Source organism: Mustelus asterias, chromosome 7 (assembly GCF_964213995.1).
Source record: "Mustelus asterias chromosome 7, sMusAst1.hap1.1, whole genome shotgun sequence".
NCBI classification, from domain to species: Eukaryota; Metazoa; Chordata; class Chondrichthyes; order Carcharhiniformes; family Triakidae; genus Mustelus; species Mustelus asterias.
In genome coordinates, this window is record NC_135807.1 from 74,159,733 (window position 1) to 74,186,701 (window position 26,969).

The 26,969-nt window shown below is 45.3% G+C and overlaps 1 protein-coding gene across 2 annotated transcripts in view; it reads left to right on the plus strand.

Annotated features, from left to right (window-relative positions):
- adhfe1 (alcohol dehydrogenase iron containing 1) overlaps positions 1 to 26,969 on the plus strand; it is a 62,855-nt gene that overhangs the window by 15,316 nt on the left and 20,570 nt on the right. For both annotated transcript variants that reach the window (XR_013498327.1, XM_078216275.1), the window contains exons 5-9: positions 5,682 to 5,836; positions 12,108 to 12,304; positions 14,984 to 15,061; positions 16,911 to 17,016; positions 22,460 to 22,612. Coding sequence is in view for 1 of the 2 variants with exons in the window: in XM_078216275.1 (XP_078072401.1) it covers positions 5,682 to 5,836; positions 12,108 to 12,304; positions 14,984 to 15,061; positions 16,911 to 17,016; positions 22,460 to 22,612 (689 nt within the window). In the remaining variant the exon portion in view is untranslated. The remainder of the gene's footprint in view (positions 1 to 5,681; positions 5,837 to 12,107; positions 12,305 to 14,983; positions 15,062 to 16,910; positions 17,017 to 22,459; positions 22,613 to 26,969) is intronic.

Sequence of the window (26,969 nt, forward strand, 5' to 3'; positions counted from 1 at the left end):
CAGGCAGTAATCCTGAGATTACTACCTTTGCTTTCCTCTTTCTCAGCTGTCTCCCTAATTCCCTGTACTCCCTTTTCATGACCCCTTCTCCCTTCCTACCCACATCAGCGGTACCAATATGTACCGCTACCTCAGGCTCCTCTCCCTCCCACCTCAGGATTTCTGGGACGCGACTAGCGACATCCTGGATCCCGGCCCCAGGGAGGCAGACCACCATGCGAGAATCCCGCCTACCTCCGCAGAAACGCCTGTCTGTCCCCTTCACCATCGAGTCCCCGATTACTACCGCCTTCCTCCTCTTTTCCTTAGCCCTCTGAGTTACAGGGCTGGACTCCACTGCGGAGACACGGCCACTGCTGCTTCCCCCAGGCGGGCTGTCCCCCCCAGCAGTACTCAAGCAGGAGTACTTGTTGTGCAGGGGCAAATCCACCGGGGTGCTCTCAACCACCCTAGCCTTACCCTTCCTGGCCGTCACCCACTTGGCCTCTTCCCGTGGCCCTGGTGTGACCACCTGATGATAGCTCTTGTCTATCACCTCCTCATTCTCCCTCATCAGCCTAAGATCCTCGAGCTGTAGTTCCAGCTCCCTAACACGGTCTCTCAGGAACCGCAGCTCGACACACCCCTCACAGATGTGGATGTCCGGGAGGCAAGATGCCTCCAGGACCTCCCACATCCTACACTGGGAACAACACATTGGTTTCACACTCATACTGGACACTTTATGTCAAGTAAGACAGTGAAAAGTTAATAAGAATGTAAGGAAACAAAAACTCACCCCTGCTCGTCCAAGCCCTGTGAGCCAAAGCCCTGACAGCTCACTCAACTTCCCACTCACTCTGCTGCCCGCTACGATGCTGCCCGCTGTATACTTTGGTGCACTTTTAAACCCTCCAAAAACTTCCCCTGGCCACTCCTGGCCTGACTTCCGGTTTTGAAAAAAACCTCCGATTTTAAACCCAAAATTAACCTCAGCCTGCTCCTGGGAACAAAGGAGCCCTGTACACATTGTAGGAACTCCATTCCCTCATTGCCTCTTCAGTCCAATTAATATCAGGGTAATTGAAATCCCCATGATTATTATTCTATGTCTTTGTACTCAATTCCCTAATGTGTCTGCAAATTTCTTCCTCCATCTCTGTTCTACTATTAGGAGGTCAACACACTGGGTCCCATGGCACTGCAAAACCACCAATGAAATGAAAGAGAGATTGGACCACAGTTTGAGTGATATATAAGCTTGCCATAGCTCCAGCTGAATAAAAGGTCACTTATTGCAGCTGAGGTCTCAGTTCCTTCTGGTGAGATTTGAAGAGATTTTTTTATTCAACATTCCAGACCACTTGGCAGAAATGGCAAGCAGAATTTCGGATTGGCTCATGAAAGACCAGGAATATCCCCTTTATCCTCTTGGCTCATGACACCAGTGAGGAACCCCACCAGTAGAGTACAGGAGTGGAACAGTAAGGCCATATGACCTCCTGTGCCTCACAGAGCAAAGCATTAGAATATTGAAGATGCACTTCAAATGTCTTGATAGTCCAGGAGGTATCCTTCAATACTCACCAGCGAGGATGTATGGAATAATAGTGGTTTGCTGCATCCCTCGCAACATTATGGAGCTGAGAGTATTGCATATAGAGGAGGACCTACCATTGGATGAAGAGAACGCAGAGAAGGTGGAGAATAAAAATGGAGTACCCACCACCAAGACCTCCTGCTTATATCACTGTCAGGGCTGATCTAATAACACACAGGCATAAGAAATGAAATCTTGCTGTCTGTTTCCACCACCAGGCTGTTATAATTCAAGTCAGAAACTCCAAAGTGTTTTATGAAGTCCGCCTGGTTTTGCAATTTGAATGTGGCTAGGGTAAGTATGAGATGTTTCACTTCAGGTATGATTCAACTGACCCACTAGGGAGCTTTTATCAAACAAAGTTTATTTAAGAATACAATTAACACATTGAAAGAAAATTAACAATAACCTTTACCAATTACAAACAAGAAAAAAAACCCCATGAAATTGTATAAACCTTAACAGCTAAATACCATTCCAACCAAACAAATCTCATAAACAAAACCCTTGCACAATGTTTAGCACATAAAATATAAATGCTGACATGATGCTGGAACTTAGTCCTTTGGTTGGATGCTGCAGTTCTCTTGATACACACAAAGACAAGCTTGAAGTCAGAACAATCTCCCAAAACACCAGGGAGAGAGAGAGACTCTAGGTACTAGCTAGCAAACCAGCAACATCAGAATTTTCACTCTAGGAAGTCAAGAAGCCTTGCTTCCAGCTAACCAGCAGAATTTCCAATACAGAAGAGAGAGAGAAACACTGCTTTTCAGTCTGATGTCCAAACACCTTCTAAACTAAAACATTAGCTCAAAACTGAAAACGAAAAACGCCTGTCACCTGACCCATCAATCATTCTTCCCCCTAACAATGCAAGGTCATAAAAATCCCAGAAAGTACCTGAGGCCCAGAGTAAAAATAAACAAAACTCCATTTAAACTGTTGAAGCAGCAATAAAAGGACTTCTAACAGACAGCTCGGCAACAATGAATAAAACCAAAGCTGTTTAACTGCAGAGAACATGATTTTAAAAAAAACATTTCTTAAAGGTACACGAGTGTCACAAGGCCTATCCCCCACCCATTGCACCCTCTTCCTTTACACTAGACAATTTTTCAACCACACATCCACCCAATGGATCCCAACATTTATTGACATTGTGAAGCAAGTGAAAGGATGAGTTGCAGTCCAAATGCAATAATAGGCAAGACATGGAATTAAAGCTAATGTATAAATTCTGTAAGCCATTATTAAAAAATGAAACTTAACAACACATTTTGCCATCACCCACATATATACAAAAGCAGAATACTGCGGATTCTGGAAATCAGAAATTGAAAACAGAAAATGCTGCAAACACTCCAGCAGGTCCAGCAGCATTTGTGGTGAGAGAAACAAAGGCCAGAATTCTCTGGCCATTCACGCCCCAGCACCACCGCAAGTGAGGATGGAGAATTTGGCACTCAGCCAAATCTCCGTTCACTGCAGGGGGACTGGAGAATCCCGCTGCAACAGCCGGAGATTTCCAGTCAGAGTTAATGGCCGGAACGTTCCGGCCGTTCATGCCGGTGGAATCATCTGGTCCCGCCAATAGTGCTCCCCCACCGTGGGTGTCCTGGCAGTGAAGGTATATTCAATGGGAAACCCCATTGATAACAATAGGACCTGAAATCCTGTCATGGGCTAATGGCGAGCCGCCTCCTACCACCAAGAATCACATGGCAGGTTGCCCAATGTTTCAGCTCTGTGACTTCTCATCATAAGTTCTGATGAAAGATCACATGCTGAAATGTTAACCCACACGCATACCCTCGATGAATAACATTTTCTTGAAACTTGATCTTCCTACCACTTCTACATAATGCACCCATGTGATTTCAGCAGATGTAAAGACAGTAAGTTCAGATCCCCGCCTTGCTTGTTTAGATGCTTTTGCCTTACACCCTTTGATTTTGGAGCCCCTGAGAGAACCACTGCACCTGTACAGAGGCAGATGCAGCATCTAGCGATGAGGCAGCTGTTTGGATACTGGTTGGGGGAAGAGGGCAACGGGCGAGAAGTGGGGGTATTTTGAGTGGACTTCCCACTCCTATGTCCTGTTTTACCATCATCCCTCTCCTGGACCAGCACCACAATACTCCTACCAATCAGCTTGCAGGGCAACTTATTCCAGACCAGTGAAGTGTTGTAAGGCCACAGATATAATTTCTCATCCTGCTTATGACACGGACATCTGCAGCTATGGTTGATTGAGATTGATTTGAGAACTGCGCTTGAAGCTCCATGGAGGCAGCCACTCTCTCCATGGCAAAAATTCTTGCAATTCCATGTGTCACCAATCCATTAGAAATCGAGTTGATTCCTCCAACTCCCCACTCTGGTGGGGAGGGTTCATGGCATGTTGGTCAGTATCAGGGTCAGTATCAGGCTAAGCTTCTTTTGCACCTCTCGCATTCACCTTCTCAACAATAGTCCCTAGGGTTTAGCATCTGTGTCCTGCTGAGCAGAGCTCCTGCCATAGACACTCCACAGTTGTCCCTGTTGCCAGTGTCTGCTGCTACTCACTTGTAAAACATAAATCACTCGGTGAAAACCTCATGAACCTTCGAAGTGAAGCCATTGAAATGTGACTATCTGCACTGTACATTGTGCAATGTTGGACTGTTAGGAGGAATGGGATTCTCTGAGGATTCATCTACATGGATGTCCTGCACTGAATGTGAAGGCTCTGGAAGATGAAAGAATGGGATATGATTTAGTCGTGGCAGATTCATAATCTTGATGATCATCATACTCAGCAAGTGTATATCTAAGACATTTGTATTCAGTCACCAGTTATCTGCAAGCTTCCTGTGGCTGAAAGAGGTGCAGCTCTGCCACTTATCTCCAGGGTCTGCTCCTCTGCATCTGTAAGCTGGACTACTTGTGGCGGCCAACCTCCAGACCCCTCCCTTTCCCTCGCATTTTGCACTCTCTTCTACAAGGTGAAAGAACAGATTTGTGTGAAGGTCACCCAATGGATGCAATGCACTCGATGAGGGAGACTATGAGACAGATGCATCATATTGTGTAAGGGTTGAGGCGAATGGCAGAGCTGATTGGGTGAAGGTGAGGTCGTGAAGCATATACAAGGTGACAGCTGGGAGCTGCTGTAAGTTTAAGTGGTGGGGAGTGATGTGATGGAGATTCAAGACAGAGTGAAAGGATGTAGTTGAATCAGCAAATTGCTCACTTTTGCTGGCCTGGTTCGATCATTAAACTGCAGGATGCAGAGGATCCTGTACTGCATCCAAGACCTGGGAACAACTCAGCCACTGCTCACCTCCTCAGCAGTTTCTTCCTCCCATTTCTGAACAAAAATATGTCTCTCGAGCACTGTCCTGCACCCAGGAATAATCACAGTAAGAGTTTTAACAACACCAGGTTAAAGTCCAACAGGTTTATTTGGTAGCAAATGCCATTACCTTTCGGAGCGCTGCTCCTTCATCCCCAGGAATAATCACAGTGATGCATCATTAAATCTGATTGATGCTTTATATCCACCATCCATCCTGAACACATCCAACGTCCATTTGTGCATTATCCTTTAAATACACTGAGGATGCATCATGCGGGTGTACATCACAACTGCAGCTTCGAGATGCAAAACACAGAAGTCAAAGTTAATTATTACAGTTGAATTGACACTGCAGACCTGTTGGATTAACCTCCCCCAGGTTTTACCCATGCTATTCCCCACCTTCCCCACCTCTGAAGCCATCTTCATTTGAACATTGAGGACAACATGTTAAGTTCAGAAGTGAGTCCTCGTTCAAGCAGTAACATCAACGTTGATTTGTCAGCCTGTCATTCATTAAGCACGTTGGCACGATCATCCTGAGCAATGTATCACAAATAAAAGAAGCCAAATCCTGTGACTGCCAGGATGGTAGAAGGTGAACTTGGAGGTCTTTTTACAACAAGCAATTCCTATTTTTCTATCAATGGAATAAGTACACAGTTGGATCTTGGCAAATGTTTGAGCTGTTCATAACTAATTGGTTGTTTGCTGTTTGCATGTTTTTCAAATTAAAAAATATAGCTTTTGGTATTTCTATAGGATCTTCAGAATATTGGGGCCAGAAATGTTTGTGTGATGACTGATAAAAATCTAGCCAAGCTCCCGCCTGTTAAAGCTGTCCTGGATTCGTTGGTTAAGAATGGAGTCAACTTTAAAGTGTTTGACAAGGTCAGAGTGGAACCAACAGATGGAAGGTAAGCAGCACCTCATTGGGAGAGCAATTTTAAGGGGCAAGGCCTTAATGATGTTATTATTGGTGGCGTCCTTAATCTTGCTATTACATTATTAACAATCTGTCAGTAAAAAAAATACTTAAAATGAATACTTTTTTAAAAAGAGTGCTCCCATTTTACACTTTTAGAGCAGGTTATCTTGTCACATGTAGCCAGAGACTACATCATACAGACATCCCTCTATTAAATGGCTTGTGTGATGGTTTGGATTCTTCTCCAGGGAATGGAGAATAACTGCAATTTGGGCAGCAAGGCTGCTGCTTCACAATCTTGACGAGGATTTGTCTCATCGCACCACTTCCTTGGTCACATCTAGCTTCTCCTTCCTGCCTGCTGCTTTAAAGCGGGCCCATGTCCTCAGCAGGTTTCCTTTGTGTCCACCCGTGACACTGCAGCTTCTTTGGCTTATTGTGTGCAGGCGACAGTGAGCTCCAACGAAGGGCCTAATAACAACTTCCTTTCCTTTGAATCACCCCCAGTGACTTACTTATGCCAACAATAACAAAGCTGCCATTCCTGCCTCTCCATTTCTGTTACCAGTGAGACAGGCTCCACTTCAACTGAATGGGACCAGTGTCCTAGCAGAAAGGATACATAGGGAGATGGCAAAAGCTTTAGACTTGTAAGGTGGTGGCATGGATCGACGAGGAGTAAAACAAGCCAAAATATAATTGAAACAGGAAAGGGGAGCTTAAAGCAGACTAAGTTTAGGAAGCATTATGGAACAGGAAGTAAAAAGATGATTTAAAATAAAGTGAGAGGAATTGTTATCAAAAGTGAATCAAATCATAGAATCCCTACAGTGCAGAAGGAGGCCATTCGGCCCATCGAGTCCGCAACGACCACAATCCCATCTAGGCCCTATTCCCGTAACCTCACATATTTACCCTCCTAACACCAGGGTCAATTTAGCATGGCCAATCAACTTAACCCATACATTTGTGCGAGGAAACCGGAGCACCCGGAGAAAACCCATGCAGACGGGGAGAATGTGCAAACTCCACACACACAGTGAACCGAGGCCGGAATTGAACCCAGGTCCCTGGCACTGTGAGGCAGCAGTGCTAACCACTGTGCCACTGTGAAACTGCCTGAGCAGCAATGAACACAATGTCCATATTAAAACAGGAGAGCTGGAGGCAACGATACACTGCAAGGAACCAGGTACAGTTGAGATTACTGAAACATGGCTACAGAAAAATCAAAAGTCAGAATTAAACATTAGGGGTTATTACATATTTAGAAAATATAGAGAAAATAAAGGAAAGATGGAGCATCTGTAGTTAATATAGATGGAAGATAATAAAGGACCAAGCATGTGGAATAATATTCATGTGAGATTCTGACTACTCCAATATTAATTGACCAGAAGCTGTAGATGAAGGGGCTAAGGGAGTGGAGTTCCTAAAATTGTACAAGACTTCTTACTAAGCCGGTATACAAGAAGCCCAGTAATAGAAGATTCACCACTGGGTCCAGTCATGGAGAATGAACTGGAGCAAATAAGACAAGAGAAGTAAAAGTAAGGGCAGATTTGGGCCATAGTGACTATCATCTATTAAGTATTGAGATTGATATAAGCGTGGCAAAGACCAGAGGAGTAGATTGGAGAAAAGCCTGAGAATAAAACCTGAGAAAATAAAATGGATAACAATATTGGCAAGCAATAATGCAGAAAAGCAAAGGAAAATAGTTAACACTGTGTAAAACAAAAAGCCCAGGAAATATAAACATACTCCACTAAAAACAGGAACAATCTAAACAGAAATGAGGCACTGTGGATGAAAAATGACATAAGGAAAAAATGAACAAGGAAACAGACATAAACTATGTCCATAGACAGCAAGGAAAATAAGGTCAAGAGGGAATACAAAGAGATTAGGAGAAAAGTCAAACATTAGGTAGGTAAAGAGAAGCTATGAAAGTAAATTATGGAGCATAAAACAAAGTAGTTATAGATTCTACAGGTGTGTAAGCAAAAAAAAAAATGGAAGTTGGGATGGGGATAGAGGGTGGACAGTGAAAGGAAAGATTTCTCCCAATCCACAGAGACCAAGCGAGACTCAGGTTCTTTGTGATCACTGTTTATTCAGGCAGCTGCAAGACCCATACAAGATGGAGTACAAGCTCCCTGAAGAATTACAAAACACTAGTTTTATACTGATTTACAGATAGTGATTATTTTAATTTTCACCAATTAGCAAATTACACAGTGGTGCTCTGTTTTCTCAGCCCAATTGTGTCCACAAGACTAGATTACTTCATTACATTCCAAGTGAGTACATGTGATTATATTATCCAATCACCGTTAATACTTGTTAGAGTCCCAGACCAGAACCCGAAGTTACATTCTGAAGCCAGAATAGACCTCAACATTTTTTCTATTTTGGCATAAATGTGAGGATAGGATGTTTCGTTCCAGGAGTGATTCCACTGACCAAGTATGGATATTTTATCGTAAAACAAACTTTATTTAATAACTCAGTTTAAATATAACTCCAATAAATGAAGCAGCTTAACCATTAACACTTGAACACTATTTAAAAATGTAAGGAAGCAACTTTACTTTTTACCTTATGACTGTTCCAGTTCCAAATAAGTCCCATTCATGCATAAATCAAATCCACTTTTAAATAAATATAGTTAGCAAACCCAGGCATACTTGTTTTAGAGAGAAATAAAGGTCAAAAAGACTGCAAAATCCTTCTAACTTCAACCAGGCTTCAGCTACAACTCCCTACTTTCTGCAAAGCATTTTTCTCTCTGCTACAGACCAATCTAGCAAGGTTGAAATAAGTAATTATCCTGCCCTCCTAAAATCTGAGTTGCATTCCCTCCAGACATACCAACTGCTTGTATCACAGAGCTGAATTTTTAAACATTCCCCTTAAACATAAAAGTATGCATATCTATATCAATTGCACTATTATCATCATATACTACATTGTCCAATCACTACTAAGGCATATGTACATTGTAGCACGTGACTATCTGTGGTTAATCCTGCCCACTCCTTTGTTCTGCTTGCTGTTCAAGTTTCTTTTCACCCCTTCAGTTGGGGTAAAATCACAGACAGTAATAGTGAAATGACTGAAATGTTAAGAAATGACTTCAATTCAATACTGACTCAGGAGCAGAGCAGGTGGACATGACACTGGGGGATGAATTTAGAAATGATGGGCTGAATTTTCCTAGTCCTTTGGAGATAGCCTGGGAGGATGGAGGGCTGGTAATGTGGCAGCGGAAAGCATTGGGAGGGGAGCTCGCCATCCTCCTGTTGCATTTTGTCTGAAGCGGGAACCTCAATGGCACAGCCTCCCACCAGGTGGCAAATTGAGCCAATTATTGGCACAATAAAGGCCACATCCCATCACCCAGAGATATCTTACCCATATTGGGTGGACCTGTCACCATGTAAGAAGATTGCCAGGTAAACACTGGTGGCCCCACAGCGGTTCCTTGGGGTGTGGGGGGTGGTGGGGGACCTTCATTAATGGCTGATTTATGGTCCATTGAGAGACCCTCCAGGAGCAATGCCCCCCACTGTGGCTTCAGCACCGCTGCTTGAAAATGCTCCTCCCCTAACATCGCCAGGCCTACCTGCCTGAAGGTGGCTCTTTAAAACGAACTTCCCCTGCCTTCAATGGTGCCTTAACCTATAGGTGCCCTCTCCTTCAAGTTGAAGCCTGTAACATTGGTGCTGCCACAAGCAGCTCTGGAAGGTGGGCTCCCATCCTATATTGGACAGGGGTCCCAGAGGCCTATTAATAATACCCAGAGTCCGGACTGGAGCAGGGTGTCGCTGAGAGAAAAGAGTTCCTTTAGTGTGCTGAAAGGGGAGGAGAGGGGAAAAGATATCTAATAGAGTCATCACACTGGAGGTGATGGATATGGCAGAGTATGATCCATTGAATAGGGAGGCTGGTGGGGTGGAAAATTATAACAAGATTTACCCCATCATGCTTTTGGAAGGGAGGGGAAGGGGTGAGAGCAGAAGTGCAGAAAAAAGAACAAACACAGTTGAGGTGAACCACAGTGGGGGAATCCTTGGTTCATGGAGAAGGAAGACATATTGGAAGGGCTGGTATGGATGGTTAATCATCAGAATAAATGTGATGGAGATGGCAAATGGAATGAAGTCCTTACAGGAAGAGGTGTGTAAGGAAGTGTAGTGAAGGTAAGTGTGGGACCCTATGAGCTAATATTGAATATCTGTCGATAGCCTATCCCCAGAAATGGAGACAGAGAAGTCAAGGAAGGGGAGAATCAGAAATGGATCAGGTGACGGTGAGAGGGGATGTAAATTTGATAAACATTTTCCAGTTCAGGATGAGAATAGTAAATGGCACCGATACAGTTATCAATGTATCAGAAAAGGAGATGAGGGACAGGGCCTGAGTAGACTGAAGGAAGCAATGTTTCACAAACTGGCAGGTATGAGAGCCATGTGGGTAGCAATAGCAACGCCTTTTATTGGAAGAAAGCGGGTGGGGTTGAAGGAGAAACATGTTCAACTAGGCAGAGGAGGCTGGTGGTGAATGGCACAAGTTGGGCCTCCATCCGATGAAGAAGCAGAGAGCTCTGAGTCCATGGAAGTGAGGAATGGAGGTGTGGAGAGACTGAACATCCAAGGTGAAAAGCTGGCACCAGAAACTGTTAGCAATGTAGAGCACCAGAAGAATCACAGAGACAGGTGGGAAGGGATTGAGTAGGGAGAAGGAGTAGGATGGGATTGTCCCAAAAAAATTCAAAGTGTCAAATTCGAGTAAAAACTTGAGTAAATCCCACTGGTTTATTCAGCGGGATTTTCAAAATGAATCTCCACACCCCGTATAAATCAGAGTGCCCTAGCGTGAACCACCTATTCCCACTGGAGAGGCTGGCAGCATAGTGCTGAGTGGGCCACTGTGTATGCACTGATCTGTCAGCACTGAGATTGGCACATACGCAGTAGCCCCTCACTTCTGGCCTCCTGATCACTGGCCAGCCCCACGACCCTGCATCACTGGTCGTGTGACCCCCCCCCCCCCACCCAACACCCCGATCACTGGCCTCCCTCGTTCTGTCACTGTTGAATGCAAAGTGGCAGCGGGACCCCCACCGGTCTCCCCTGAAGCCCCACCCCCTGGCCCCGCCCCTTGGCACTGCTCGATGCCCGGTGGGCAGTGCCAAGGTGGTCCCAGGGCATTGCCACTTTACCCCTTGGGCAGTGCCAGGGGGCCAGGCTGGTACTGCCAAAGTGGCAATGCTCAGGGGGCACTCCCCCTTGCCCCCAACCTCCTGGGGGGGTACTCGGTGGACTCCCTTCACTCCAGTGGGCTCGAGCCGTGGGCTCCCCGCTGGACTGAAAAACTCCTGACAGGGGGGAGAGGCTAGCAGACTTCAGTCCTAGGCTCGCGAATTAGATTAAAAGCAACATTTAAATAATTTATGCAGTTCTGCACCAATTTCTGGTGCAGAGCTGATGACGCCGGAAATCCAGCGGTCGGAGATTCACAGGGACCGTGGCACCCAGCAGGAAGCTCGCTACATGGCCTCCGCTTGAGTCTTCCGGTCAGCGCAGTGGGCTGGGAGACTCGCCCCCGTGGAGTCAAAATAGGAAGAAATCTGTTCAGGGGGCAGGAACAGTCTGAAATAATGGGTCTACCGGGGAGATCCTGCGGACTTTAGGACGAATGTAGAAGTGGGCTGTTCGAGGTTAGGGTCTATGAGGTGGAGATGCCGGCATTGGACTGGGGTAAGCACAGTAAGAAGTCTCACAACACCAGGTTAAAGTCCAACAGGTTTATTTAGTAGCACGAGCTTTCGGAGCGCTGCCACTTCATCAGGTGAGGATGAAGGGGCAGCGCACGTCATGAAGGGGCAGCGCTCCGAAAGCTCGTGCTACCAAATAAACCTTTTGGACTTTAACCTGGTGTTGTGAGACTTCTGATAAGGTCTATGAGGTTGGAGGCTGTGGAGGGAAGGTCTCCAAAGGAAATTAGTTCAATGAATAAAAATGAGGCTGATTGATGTCTCCTGTTGAGTTCAGCTAATTCAGCAGAGATTAGGAATTAAATCTGGATGCTTTCGGATCTCTAAAGCTCATTACAACCTCCACCAGCACTTACCCATAACTCCCCATTTTTAAACAATTAAAGATGTCTCATTGGTTTAATCTTTCAAAATGTGTAATTCTGACGTGCTGTTTTATTTTGAGTTGGTCATTCTGTACTTTTTGGCATGTCATTAGTTTCGATGAAGCAATTACATTTGCTCGGCAAGGACAGTTTGATGCCTATGTAGCTGTTGGAGGTGGATCTGTGATGGACACGTGCAAAGTGGCGAACCTGTACGCCTGCAGTCCTGATGCTGAGTTCTTGGACTATGTCAATGCACCAATAGGGAAAGGAAAACCTATCACTGTTAGTCTCTGTCCTTTGATAGCAGGTGGGTCCAGGCAAATGTTTTAAAAATGGAGCTGGCATGAATTGTACCATTAGCAGTTTTCTGTATGGCATAAGAATTGTGATCACAAACTGCAAAGGGCTTTTGTGTTTGGAAATAGATCAGTGTAAGTGAGAAATGTTGATGGGCAGATAATTCCCAGGAATACTGTACCACATACAAATATTTTAAAATAGGGATATTAATTTAAACATTTGGGAATATTTAAACCATCATAGAAACACCCGATTCATCTGCAAATACAGATATATGATCCTGTTGTAAACGTATCAGCCTATACTGCTGATATATTAGAGTATGCAGTCTATTTTTATTATGTATTTGAAAGGCTCTTAATCACCAATTTATACCCCCCTCCAAACCTTTGTCAAGCTGCAAATCTAAAACCATTCAGATTGTGGAGTGATGGCTGTAGGAAGGAGATTTTGAACTATTTTCAGAAAGATAATGCACTTAACCATCCTTTACTATACCACACTCCACAACACTAAAGGCCTACTGGTGCGATACATGGGAGTTCACCTTTAACAATTTAAAATAATTATCTTGACTATTAGAAATCTGTTACCCGAGTTTAAGAAATGGTTTGTTTTCCCACAACTGGAGGCAGAAGTTGGAATTATTAAATGCGGAACAAAAACAGAAAATGCTGGAAAATCTCAGCGGGTCTGACAGCATCTGTGGGGGGAGAATAGAGCCAATGTTTTGAGTCTAGATGACCCTTCGTCAGAGTATTTTGTTTTTATTAAATCCGGGAGCGGGTCAATTTGGTTCTTGTTTCAAATTTTTAATTTGGCCTGGAGTCAAACTTGTGAAGGTTAGATTTATCCCCTTAATGTCAGTAGTTAAAGAAAAAAAAGGAAGATTTGCTTATACATAACACTCTTCATGATTTTAGGATGTCTCAAAGTGCTTTACAACCAGTTTAATACTTTTGAAGTATAGCTACTATTGTAATGTTGGAAAAGCTGCACTAATTTGTTCTAAGCAAACTTCCACAAAAGTGATAATGACCAGACAATCAGTTTTTTGTGGTGTTAGTTGAGGGATAAATATTGACCAGAAAAACTGGAAAGAAGCCCCCCCCCTCCTAACCAGACTCTTCATCAAAATTGTACCATGGGATGTTTTACATCCTCTTGAGGGGGCAGACAGCACCTTGGTTTAATGTCTCATTAAAAAGATTGCGCTTCCAACAATGCAGCACTCTCTCAGTATAGCGTTGCTATGTCAGCCTAGATTATGTGCTCAAATATCCACCAAAAGCATGGAAATTCTTCACAGCATCTGTGGTGAGAGAAACAGAGTTAATGTTTCAAGTTTGTATGACCCTTCTTCAGAGTTAAAGAGGGGGGGAAAGTGATGGATATTATATTGTTATAGAGGGGGTGGAGCAGGTGAAACAAGTAGAAGTTCAGGGATAGTTGTGAGCAAGAAGAGATTGGTCAAAAATGTTTTGGGCAAAAGGCAAAAAGAAGTGTTAATGATAGTGTTAAAGACTAAAGAAGGTGCTGGTTGTTGCGTTAAGGTAAGATAGTAGCATGTGTTAATAGCATAACAAAGGTCAAAGCTCTGTGAAAGCAAAACTTAAGAACAAGTGATAGATGGCCCAAAGGGAGAGAGGTGGGGGTGGTTTTATTTTGACAAAAAATATTTAGGATTTTTGAAAAAGGTCATAATAGAGGATAGAGTTCACAGTCTGAAGTTGTCGAATTAAGTTTTGAGTCCAGTGGGCTGTAAAGTGCCTAATCCAAAGATGAGGCGCTATTCCTCCAGTTTGTGCTCAGTTTCACTGAAATATTGCAACAGGCCTAGGACATGTGATTGTGGTCGGTGCAGACTCGATGGGCCGAATGGCCTCTTTCTGTACTGTAGGATTTCTATGTGCACATGAGAACAGGCAGTGAATCTCACATCCTCTCCAACACATAATCTGAATGCTCCCTACCCACTGTGACCAGACACCCCTCACCACCACCACCTCCCCTCCAACACCTTCTTTCCCTTTCTCCCTCAACTGTACTCAGGCCTGCCACTACCATCTGCTCCCCCATTGACCAGTGTCTGCCCATCCACCGACCGCTATCTTTTCCCACACTCCCCCACCCCAAAATCAGGCCCTGCTTCGCCATCTTGCCCCGAATGCAGCCTCCCCCACCAGGATGTCTCCTTGTTTCCCATTAGACTCACAACTGCAACCTCTCCCTGCCTGCTCCTTCGCCGTGTACTCTGAATGCAGGCTTTCCCACCTGGCATTAAAATTTAAATACATTTATTTATATTTAAATTATTTAATTTTAAAAAGTAAAATATATTCTGTATTTATAAACTACCAGGTTTCCCATCTATAACTCGTCTGACCCTTCCCCACACCTGTTTCTGCTTACACATAACACATCTTGGTGATAATATTGGGGCTTAAATATTACAGAATTGAACTTATTGTGGCAGACAAAATAATATTTTATATAAGATGTTATTTAATCATTAAAGGAAAAAAGAAAGATTTGCATTTCTACAATGCCTTTAATGGCCTCAGGACCTCTCACTGCTCTTTCAACCAGTGGAGTGTTGTAATATCGGAATTTAATCTTGAAATTGAGTTATATGGAAAACCAAAAATACAATTCTTAACTAATCACATTTTGTTATTTTTCCCAGTCCCCACTACAGCTGGCACTGGAAGTGAGACCACAGGTGTGGCAATATTTGACTATGAAGTTATGAAAGTTAAAACAGGTACACGTGAGTAACCATGGAAATGTAAATTATAATGAGGCCAATGCTAATATGGTAATAGTTCTTTAAATAATTACAACACAACTTGGATCCATGGTACCTGTATTTTGGGCACTAGAAAAGCCATCAGAAGTCCTAAGTGCTGCATGCCCACACTATTGATGCAAGTCACATCCCCCCCCACCCCCATTCTACTTATATTCGTCTCCTTGCCACTCACTTAACCTGTCTATTTCCCATTCTTTGCAGCCTCATTATGTCCTCCTCACAGCTTACGTTTCTTCTTAGCTTTGTATCGTCAGTAAACATGACACGGGCAAACAGAGTAAGCTCTTGAACAGGAAAAGCTGGAGGACGTTCAGCCTATGATGTGCATGAAAGATGTGCTAAAGAATGAAATGAATACATCTGCGATGATGGGAGAGGAGGGAAGAATTGACATTGTCATTTATATATTCAGTTTTGCTGGCTGCAAATTCACTCCATAGTTACCAGTTTCAGACTAGTATCATTTCATTACATCTTTGGACATCAGTATGCGTGTGTCCCGATCAGAAATTCAAGGATGTTTGTTAAATTGTAAAGCATAGCCTTCACTACATATTTATGTGAATTCACATATTAAGATCTGTTCAGCTTCCTGAAATCTTTAAATAAATTGGATCAATTTTATTTTAATAAAAGATTTAACAAAGCATTGTAATTTTTTTTAAAATGTAATCTGATTTGGGCACTTGCACATATGCTAACCGCTAAAATTTTTTGCTTTGGTGCCTCGTGATTGTGCTCAGTTCCCTCAGCTAATGAAATGGTATAGAGTGTAAACAGGTGGGGTCCAAGCACCGATCCTTGTGGCACTCCACTAGTTACACACTGCCATCCCAAAAGTAACCCATTTATTCCTACTCTTGATTTTCTGTTCATGAATGAAAACTTAATCCATGCCAATACATTTCCCCAAATCACATGAGCCCAAATCTTGTGCAATAACCTCTGCTGTGACATCCTCTCCGATATATACTGATATTCAAATATGCTACGTCCACTGGTTTTCCTGTCACCTACCCTGCTAGCCAAAAAGGCCAGAAACTAGTCCAGGACCCAGCTATGCGGGAAATCAACCTCCTTTCGGAGTTTTTTTCTGTCACCTCTTGGGGGCTTCAATAAAATCCCATCCTGGACCCTTCCATCAGACTTTGTCATTTCACAGTGGCAGGCCCCCCAAAAGCAGCCCTCATTGTAAAGGTGCATACCAAAGGTAGGGTGATAAAATCCCTGTGCCCAGAAAGTACAGTAAGAAGTCTCACAACACCAGGTTAAAGTCTAACAGGTTTATTTGGTAGCAAATACCATAAGCTTTCAGAGCGCTGCTGTAAACATTGTCTGTACCTTTAAGACCTGGCTGACTTTAGGGATTCGCATTCTAATCAGTATTCTGTAACTTGATTTTGTGTCTGTGCCCTGTTTGAGAGCACATTTCCACTCCATCTGACGAAGGAGCAGCGCTCTGAAAGCTTATGGTATTTGCTACCAAATAAACCTGTTGGACTTTAACCTGGTGTTGTGAGACTTCTTACTGTGTTCACCCCAGTCCAATGCCGGCATCTCCCCAGAAAGTACAGCAGAGATCACAAAGATGTCCTTAGTGGATGCTGGTCTGATATAAATTCTGGGCCCAATGGGCTTTCAGGGTTATTATGTTTAGAGTTTGATCATGGTGCTGCAACTATTACTGTATTTCTTCCTGGTTCATATTACTTTATTTCAATATTAATAATTTTAGCTTTTTCACCAAGGAACCATTTTTTTAGTTTAGTTTTGTTACTGTCTGCTCAATGTTCCTTTTTAGGTATTGCCAGCAGGGTTCTGAAACCAGTCCTTGGAATAGTGGACCCTTTGCACACACTGCACATGCCTGAACGTGTGGCAGCCTACAGTGGATTTGATGTACTTTGGTAAGTCGTCCTGTCAAGTTAAAAATTGATGTCTCATGGCCGAGAATTTTTTACAAGCTGCCCCCTCTCTGTCAGCACAGCTCTGTGAGAAATGTGCTGGAGATCCTGTTTCCATCTTACCCATGCAGATTTACAACAGTAGCAGCTTTGACGAGATAGTCAGCCACTGTTACAAAGGTTTAAATAATAGAAAGAATAACATTCCTTGTAGAAATTTAACGATATCTGTAATTATTTAACATGCTTTGATATTTTTCTTCAATTGATCAACTCTGAGTTTTTTCCTCATTGTTTGACAGATTAATTTGAAAATGCACATCTTTGTTATCGATTTTGGAATTTTTCACATTGTGAATTGTGGCGTAAATTTCTTTTAGTTGAAAAACCTCCTTTCCCGTGAACATTCAGAAAGCTGACACTTGATTGAAGTTATATTTAACCACTTCTTCAAACTTCACTGTCCATGGAAACCAGATATAAAACCCTGTTAACTTTATACAGCCTTAATCAAAGTCGAGGAACTGAGCTGAAAAAGCTGTGGACCATTGGAATTACTATAAAGTGCTCCCAGTAGTATTTTATCTTGTACTTGTTTTTGGTCAGTGACATGAGGGTAATTTATTATTTTGAAGTTTTCTTTTCACTTGCTCTTTAAAGAATTATACCGGCATTTTCAGTCACATTCTCATATGATTTTCTTCTGCGTCGTTGAAATGTTCTAGTTTTTGATCTTTCGAACTAACTTTAGGAATGTCTGCAACGTGTGATCATTCATTACGATTGGTTCTGTGTTATTTCGGTTTGCGGAACACTACAATTGACACGAGAAAGAAAATCAGGCAGATTCCAGCAGCTCAGAGGGGGATCTTCTCCAACCCCACCATTGAAGAGGCTTCACAGCTGTCACCTGCACCCGGCACCAGTGCAGATACTCACACCTCGGTGGGTCCAATAAGTAGACAGGCTTCTGGGTCATGGTGAGCTCTGCACAGCTGAAGATCCACAGCAGGCAGAGGCAGAGATGCCCAGGAAACTTGCACTCGGAGCGATGCCGGAGCCCAGGACTCCGCACAATGGCTCAGCTCATGACCTCCATGTCTGAGCGCATGAGCTCCATGGTTCCGGGCTTCGGCTGCATGGTACAGGCACTGGTGGGAATCCACAAGTGTCAATGCCAGAGGACGGTGGGGCTTCTGGATCTCACTCTAGCTGCCCCTTTATCCCAGGGAGGAGCACAAGGGCCCCCGGGAATCCAAAGGGAAGAGGATCATCAGGACCACAGCATGGGGCCCTCCAGCCAGGGGACCTGGATGTCTGCAGCCCATCTGACACCCCCTCCCTGTGAGTAACACATCTCCAGTCACTGACAATGTGGAGGTAAGCCATCCAACTTCCGTGCTGCCCAAAAGCAGGCCTGGACCCTCAAGGTCCTGGCCCCCCAGGGGGCATCCGCCAAAGTCATCTCAAGCAAAGGACGTAGAAGTCAACAGGCTGCCGTCTTTACTGCCTTGCCAGTATGGGAGGGACATAGCACATGCATTAAGCTCTCTGTTAAGCAGGAGTCAGACATATCGCTGAGGATGAGAGGAGCATTGCTCTGAACTCAATGCAAGTCATCATCGTTCTCCCACATAGTCTGGCCAATGGCTTCAACACCCTGCCCATGACGCCTGGCATCAGCATGGGAGCTTACTGCCGGCACCACATAACTGGTTAGATGTTAGTCCCTGTGGTGGGAGAGTGAGTTGATCCCCGTCTGCTTGTCCCCGAAGTGAGACACCATGAGGCCATCCTTAGTGTGTCAGCCCATTCAGACCCTGTCCATTACCTGGGCTTCTTCCACCTTCCTTCCATGTGTGGTCACCCTCACCATCCTCCTCAACACCCTCCTCATCCGAGGAGGTGTGGCACTCCTCCATCTCCTCCAGGTCCAGGTGGTCTCCCTCTGCAGCACCAAGTTGTGGAGAGCACAGAGAGTACAATGATGCGGGAGAGCCTCAGGGCGATATATTGTAGCGCAACCCCTGATCTGTCCAGGCATTGGAATCACATCTTCAGGCCATTTGCCTGCTCGACTAGCACGTGCGTTGAAGTGTGAGCCTCATTGTATCAAGTATTCGCTGGTGTTTGTGGCCTCCAGACTGGCGTCATCAGCCAACTCTAGAATGGGTACCCCCTGACCCCAAGGAGCCTTCCCTCCAGCTATTACTCTCCCTCAAAGATGATTGGGATCTGAGAGTGCCCCAAGAGGTAGCTGCCATGGATGTTTCCTGGGAAATGGGCACACACATGCATGAAGCGCCGACAAGCTGCACATTGAGGGAGAAGTATCCCTTGTGATTCATGGATGGCACCGTGTGGTGCCCTGGAGTGCGCAGGGCCACATGGGTGACCTGGGTACAGTCAATCAAATCTTTCACTGGGGCAAGCCTGCAAATCTTGCGAAGCCTGTGGTCCCGGCATCTTGGCTTACCTGTTCCCCGTCCAAGTTGATATACATGTGAGCCCTCACATAAAGGGCATCTATAACCTCCCGGATACATTTGTTTTTAAAGTTAATTTATTATTGTCACAAGTAGGCTTACATTAACACTGCAATGAAGTTACTGTGAAAATCCGGCACCTGTTTGGGTACACTGAGGGAGAATTTAGCATGGCCAATGCACCTAACTAGCATGTCTTTCAGACTGTGGGAGGAAACCGGAGGGCCCGGAGGAATCCCACACAGACATGGGGAGAATTTGCAGACTCCACACAGACAGTGACCCAAGCTGGGAATCAAACCCGGGTCCCTGGCGCTTTGAGGCAACAGTGATAACCACTGTGCCACTGTGCCGCCCTATGTGTGTGGCTGACTGGGAGATACCACACAGGTCGCCCATGCTGAGCTGGAATGAGCCACTCACATAGAAATTCAGTGCGGCTCTGAGTCTAAGGGCTACAGGCAGTGGGTGTCGTCCATGTGGTGCCAGCTCTTGCAGGGTCTAGCAGAGGTGGTCCATCATCACCAGGAATAGAGGCAGCGTTATACGGCACTGAATCCCTGACATTTGCATATACGATGACCGATGTCGGAAAAACCTCAGCTGCTACTGATGCATCTGTGGTGCAGCTCCTGGAACAGCGACAGGCCCAGCCCCTCCCTCCTCCACAGGGCAGATCTTGGCCAAGTGCTGCCACATGTTGGTTTCTCTGCTGCTGCTCTGTGCCAGCAAGTTGATAGCCAACTCGACAGGCTCCATGATCCTCCAGACCATGCGCTGTAAAGAAGAGAAGACCACAGTGAGCTATAAGGGTTGGCGAGAGAGTCCTGATCCTTATCCCTCAATTTGTCTGGGAGTACCACCCAATGGCAGCACACTCAGTAGGTGCCTCAATGCCATCCCTCGCACCCTCCACTCTGATACTATAGCTTCATCTCCACATCGGTCCCCTACAACTCCAGAAAGATGCAGTGTGTGGACCCAGCAGGGTCTCAATGGCACCAACTGCCTGCGTCCCCCAGCCCTCAAGTACCCACCCCCCCCCCCCCCGCCCACAAAGAAACCTGGCATCATGTTAGAGGGCAGTTGAGTGGCTCCATGTGACCAGTATCCTGACGGAGGGCCTCGCAGATGCACCCTGTCATGACCTCGATTGGGGTACATGATGATAGACATCACCATCACGCCTTGCCTTGGGGAGCACCTGTGTTATTTTACAGCCTTTCTGGGAATGACGGCTCAATGCTCGGGACATATGCTTACGAAGGGTTAAAAGTTGGCCTCCACTAAGTGGCAGTGTTTCTTGGCTGCACTCCATTTATTGGCATAACCACTAGTGAGGGGAGGCTGGGGTGGCTGTTCAGCCAAGTGTCTGCCTCTTGTGGCAGACGAGGCACAGCTGAATCATGGAGCCAGTAATTAGCATGTCCGACTCATTCCCAGAGGGCACCCTATTTCTCCTAGGTCACAAAAGTTGCAGAACTGAGCATTCTTCCACGGCCCATTGAGATCTACCGTTACACACAAGCACTCCTGATAATTGGTTTTGGGTTGCCGGGCAGATTCTCCCCTTTGTCCTCACACTGCTGCCTGAGTGTTGGTTCCAATCTCACTGCAGTTATCCTCCCGGAGTGTGAGGCTCTTCAGGCCGCATGAGGGGATACGCAGCCCATTCCTGAATCCCCCACTCTGTCCTTACAGCCTGACCTCACATGGGATCTCACCTGGATAACACACAGTCGTCCCCAGTACTGAGCCTCTTGTTTATAAGTCCTTCCTTCAGGCTGGCTGCCTGAGCGCTCACCTCCGAATTCCCGCTTGGAGGTCAAGGCAACAGGTTCACGCTTACGTCAACCTGTTGTAAATGGCGCTGGCGTGATGTCACACCGGAGCCCACTGAATATCCGGTGAGGGGGAAGTCCCGGTGAGACTACTCGCTAATGACATGCTAATGTATGAAAATGAACTTTCTGCCATCCCATGGCGTGTTCCACATCACTCCACCGGTGAGGGGCCGGGAAGATCGGAACTCAGAGCTCACTGCCATGAATCGTGCTCTCTGAATTTTGAGCACCTGCCTGTGTGACTCTGGTGACCAAGTGAATTACATCTCATGCTCAATGACGAGAGTGCACATCATGTTTGACAGCAGGTGCTGCAATTAGCCATCTCTGCTAACAACTGTCCACTGACAGGAGGTGTGGACTGGAGTGCTACTTAAAGCCATGCTCAATCTTCACTGTTTACTTGCTGCTGGAGATCAACTGACTGCACTGCATCGGAAAGGGACTTTTGATGGACATTGGGAGAATTTCTGGATTCTTTAAGCCTTCACCAATAATATCAATATTCATGCTGGTAATTTTCAGAGAGTGGGTGCTCTGTACTCTACCTTATAGGAGAAGAAAAGGAGCGGGAACTACTGGAAGTAGTTGCCTTGGGAAAGAGTGTGGGAGGCCAGAATTTGGAGTTGCGCTTAGGAGGGAGGGTTCAAGTGGGAGCACAGGCTGAGAGAGCACGAGGTTGTTGCCTAGCAACAGAGAGTAGAGGTGAGCCAAACTCTCCCCCACTTCTGTAGCTTGCAGTGGATGGCCGTGAGGTTAACAAGGCCATCAAAGGAGCATCTGTGGAACAAGGCTGCTAGCGATAGGCTCAATGTGGGACTCAGAAGGGGCAAAGCGTGAGAAATATTGCCCAAAAATAAATACTCACCATCCACGATTTCCACCAGCCAATCACATTGCTAAGAGGTGCATGAACCTCAAACCGATCAAAGTGCTTGAATAGTAACAGATGCTGAGTTTAAAAGAACAACCAAATGGTTCAAGGAAACTCTGAGCTCACTGTTTTTACTTGTGTGGAAACTTTTTAAATTTAAAAAGTAAAATTTAAATTTCTTGACTGTACTCCAAGAGGTAAAAATGTTTAAAGTTTTTGATGTTCTCTCTTCTTGTCTGCAGCCACGCACTGGAATCCTATACAGCTCTTCCTTATAACTTACGATCACCATGCCCCCCAAATCCAATCAACCGTCCAGCTTATCAGGGGAGCAACCCAATCAGTGATGTATGGTCCAAGCACGCCTTAAGAATTGTGGCCAAGTATATGAAGCGGTAATGTAAAGCCGAGCTATTACAGCTGTAGCCCTTCATAATTTTACGTTGTTTTATGAACGGGGAGGAGCCCTATTCACGAAAAAATTATTTAAGATTTTAATTTTTAAGATAGAAAATATTTTTTAGAAAACTGAGAGTTTGTGATGTTGCCTTGTCATGGTGTCGCTTTACTATTGGTTCCTGTTTGCTGCCAATCACAAAGGTAGCAGCAGAGGCAGCATTGTAGGATTGAATTTAGGAACAGTTCCTTTGTTTTCAGGGCACAATTTTAGCCTGGATGTGTGGATTGAAACAAATTCAGAAAATGCTGGAAAATCTCAGCAGGTCTGACAGCATCTATGGGGAGAGAATAGAACCAACGTTTCGAGTCTGGATGACCCTTCGTCAGAACTGTCTGGACTGACCCCACATGTTAGGTATATTTTAATGCCCCTCACCCCCGCCCCCCCCCCCCCCCGACCAACTCCTACCCATCCCCAGAAGCGAGTTACGAGGAGGGAGAAGCCATTTGACCAGACAGTAGTGTATGAGGTGGGGACTGCCCACCTTCCAGCCACTCCCTGATTAATCTGGGGTGGAAATGCTTGCGGATGACCTTTCTGCCCGGATACCAAGTGAGGCCCTTAAGCAATTAATGCCCATTTAACGGCCTCATCACACCATTTCTAGTACTTGACAAGAGGTGGACGGGGGACTTGCCTTGCGGTGAGACCGACAAGCAAACGGTTTGCTTATAGCCTAGTTGTGATGGTACCTTGTTGTTGAAGGACCCAGTCTCTGGAAGAAGGGGGCTGCCGAGAGCTACCCCTATCCTCTCCCCCAATCCCTCTTGCCCATCCTCGCTGGCAACCTCCTCCCCACTACCTCTATCCCGCCATCACTTACCTTTCTTCAGGGATCCCACAATGAACCTTGGTAAAAGCCCGTGTCTATTACAGGAAACAGCCACTGCTTCTGGTGACAATGTTGGTATAAGAGTAATGCATGCCTCTGATTGGCTGGCAGGTCTTGGGGTGGGATTTTCATCCTACTGGGGAAAGTCCTGCAATTGATGTTACCGGTGAGCTGGGAGGCCCAGCAGCAGGAGTCCCGCTGTCAATTGGAGATTTCACCCCTCGAGGCAGCCAGAGATCAGGTTCCTGCCACTATTATTAAATTCCACCCATTAAGTGAATCAGTCCTTCACACATACCTGTGACCTCATGTCTGCTGTCACAACCTACTTTGATAGTTTAAACCTTTGCAGGCACTAATCAGCTACCAGAATGAGGCCCAGTCACCACTGTCTCCTCACGTGGGAGTGTGGGTACCAGTGGATGGGCACACAGCATCTCTTGACCACTCTTTAATCCCAACAGTTTGATGGGATTTTCCAGAAAACCTGTTTGTGTCCGAGCTCACTGGGGCCCTTCTATGTTGATAGTCATACTCATTTAGAGTCACAGCATCATTTACAGCACAGAAAGAGAAGAATTGGCCCATGGAGTCCCTAACAGCTCTCTGCGGAGCTATCCAGTCAGTCCCACTCCCTCACTCTATCCCTGTGGCTCTGCAGGTTTATTTCTCCCAAGTGTCCATTAAGTACCCTTCTGTTATAGTCCTTGGATCTTCATGTATGAGTAGTCACTGTTGATTGAAGACCGTGTTTGCTATCAGTGAGATCCTCAACTGTAGGAAAATCATTCAATAGAATCAAAACTTACTGACCTCTCCAGTTTTTCTATTACCGATGGGAAAAGAAATGCAATATTTTTGCTTTATGCAGCAATGCACTTCAAATGATACTGACACCACCAATGACCTCCTAAAAGAGCGTGAGGCAATCAGATTCAAGGCAGTTGTTACCTTCACTATTGCTGGCAGGATCATCCTTGCCCAGCCATTCTGCTGCCAGTCTTTTTGCAACATGTGAAGTATTCAGGCATGGTTTCCCTGATCATAATGAAGCCATCTGGAGAAACCGATACCTGGTCATCTGTTTCTGGTGATACAGTTGCCAGGTGGCTTCATTATGTATGCTTTGCTGAGTTCCAAGAATCACCAATGCAATCAGCCTAGCAGAGGTCTGTTTACACAGGTTGAAGGGGAGTGCTAGCTAGGTTCAAGGCAGTTGTTACCTTTGGTTAGCAGGATATCTGCAGTTAGAAACCCACATCCTACAATGTTGCCTCTCTTTCATTTCATCTTGCAGTTTTGCTCATCCTCATTTTCTTCCTCTCTCTTGCTCCAAGTAGCGTGTGTCGAATGGAATCTTGAATGAGACAACCATTGTGTAAGGAGAAGGAATGGTGGAAAGGAATAAATTGTCCCCTCACATTGAAGGATAAACTTACGATGAATAATTCTAACATTACATGGCAGCTTCAAAAACAGTAGCAGCAGTAAAAATAAACCGCAGTCTTCGACCCATCCAAAAGAATTTTGTTTGAAACATCCCATTCAACCTTAATTCCTTGTTTTATGTCAAACTGGGGAAAAGATTTTGGATGGTATCGTCTGGCAGAATTGGATGTTGCAATGTTCTGGCAGTGTTAATGGGAGAGCAGTCTTGCAAGGAAGAGGTCCAGAAAATTGAACCCACATTGACTTTGGATTCTAGAACATAGAACAGTACAGCACAGAACAGGCCCTTCGGCCCACGATGTTGTGCCGAGCTTTATCTGAAACCAAGATCAAGCTATCCCACTCCCTATCATCCTGGTGTGCTCCATGTGCCTATCCAATAACCGCTTAAATGTTCCTAAAGTGTCTGACTCCACTATCACTGCAGGCAGTCCATTCCACACCCCAACCACTCTCTGCGTAAAGAACCTACCTCTGATATCCTTCCTATATCTCCCACCATGAACCCTATAGTTATGCCCCCTTGTAATAGCTCCATCCACCCGAGGAAATAGTCTTTGAACGTTCACTCTATCTATCCCCTTCATCATTTTATAAACCTCTATTAAGTCTCCCCTCAGCCTCCTCCGCTCCAGACAGAACAGCCCTAGCTCCCTCAACCTTTCCTCATAAGACCTACCCTCCAAACCAGGCAGCATCCTGGTAAATCTCCTTTGCACTCTTTCCAGCGCTTCCACATCCTTCTTGTAGTGAGGTGACCAGAACTGCACACAATATTCCAAATGTGGTCTCACCAAGGTCCTGTACAGTTGCAGCATAACCCCATGGCTCTTAAACTCCAACCCCCTGTTAATAAAAGCTAACACACTATAGGCCTTCTTCACAGCTCTATCCACTTGAGTGGCAACCTTTAGAGATCTGTGGATATGGACCCCAAGATCTCTCTGTTCCTCCACAGTCTTCAGAACCCTACCTTTGACCCTGTAATCCACATTTAAATTAGTCCTACCAAAATGAATCACCTCACATTTATCAGGGTTAAACTCCATTTGCCATTTTTCAGCCCAGCTTTGCATCCTATCTATGTCTCTTTGCAGCCTACAACAGCCCTCCACCTCATCCACTACTCCACCAATCTTGGTGTCATCAGCAAATTTACTGATCCACCCTTCAGCCCCCTCCTCTAAGTCATTAATAAAAATCACAAAGAGCAGAGGACCAAGCACTGATCCCTGTGGCACTCCGCTAGCAACCTGCCTCCAGTCCGAAAATTTTCCATCCACCACCACCCTATGTCTTCGATCAGATAGCCAGTTACCTATCCAATCGGCCAACGTTCCCTCTATCCCACACCTCCTTAATTTCATCATAAGCTGACCATGGGAGACCTTATCAAACGCCTTACTAAAATCCATGTATATGACATCAACTGCCCTACCTTCATCAACACACTTAGTTACCTCCTCAAAAAATTCTATCAAATTTGTGAGGCATGACTTGCCCTTCACGAATCCGTGCTGACTATCCCGGATTAATCCGCATCTTTCTAAATGGTTGTAAATCCCATCCCTAAGGACCTTATCCATCAATTTACCAACCACCAAAGTAAGACTAACCGGTCTATAATTACCAGGGTCATTTCTATTCCCTTTCTTAAACAGAGGAACAACATTCGCCACTCTCCAGTCCTCTGGCACCATCCCCGTGGACAGTGAGGACCCAAAGATCAAAGCCAAAGGCTGTACAATCTCATCCCTTGCCTCCCAAAGAATCCTAGGATATATTTCATCAGGCCCAGGGGACTTATCGACCTTCAGTTTATTCAAAACTGCCAGTACATCCTCCCTCCGAACAACTATTTCCTCCAGCCTATTAGCCTGTAACACCTTCTCTTCCTCAAAAACATGGCCCCTCTCCTTGGTGAACACTGAAGAAAAGTAATCATTCATCACCTCGCCTATCTCTCCTGACTCCATACACAAGTTCCCACTACTGTCCTTGACCGGCCCTA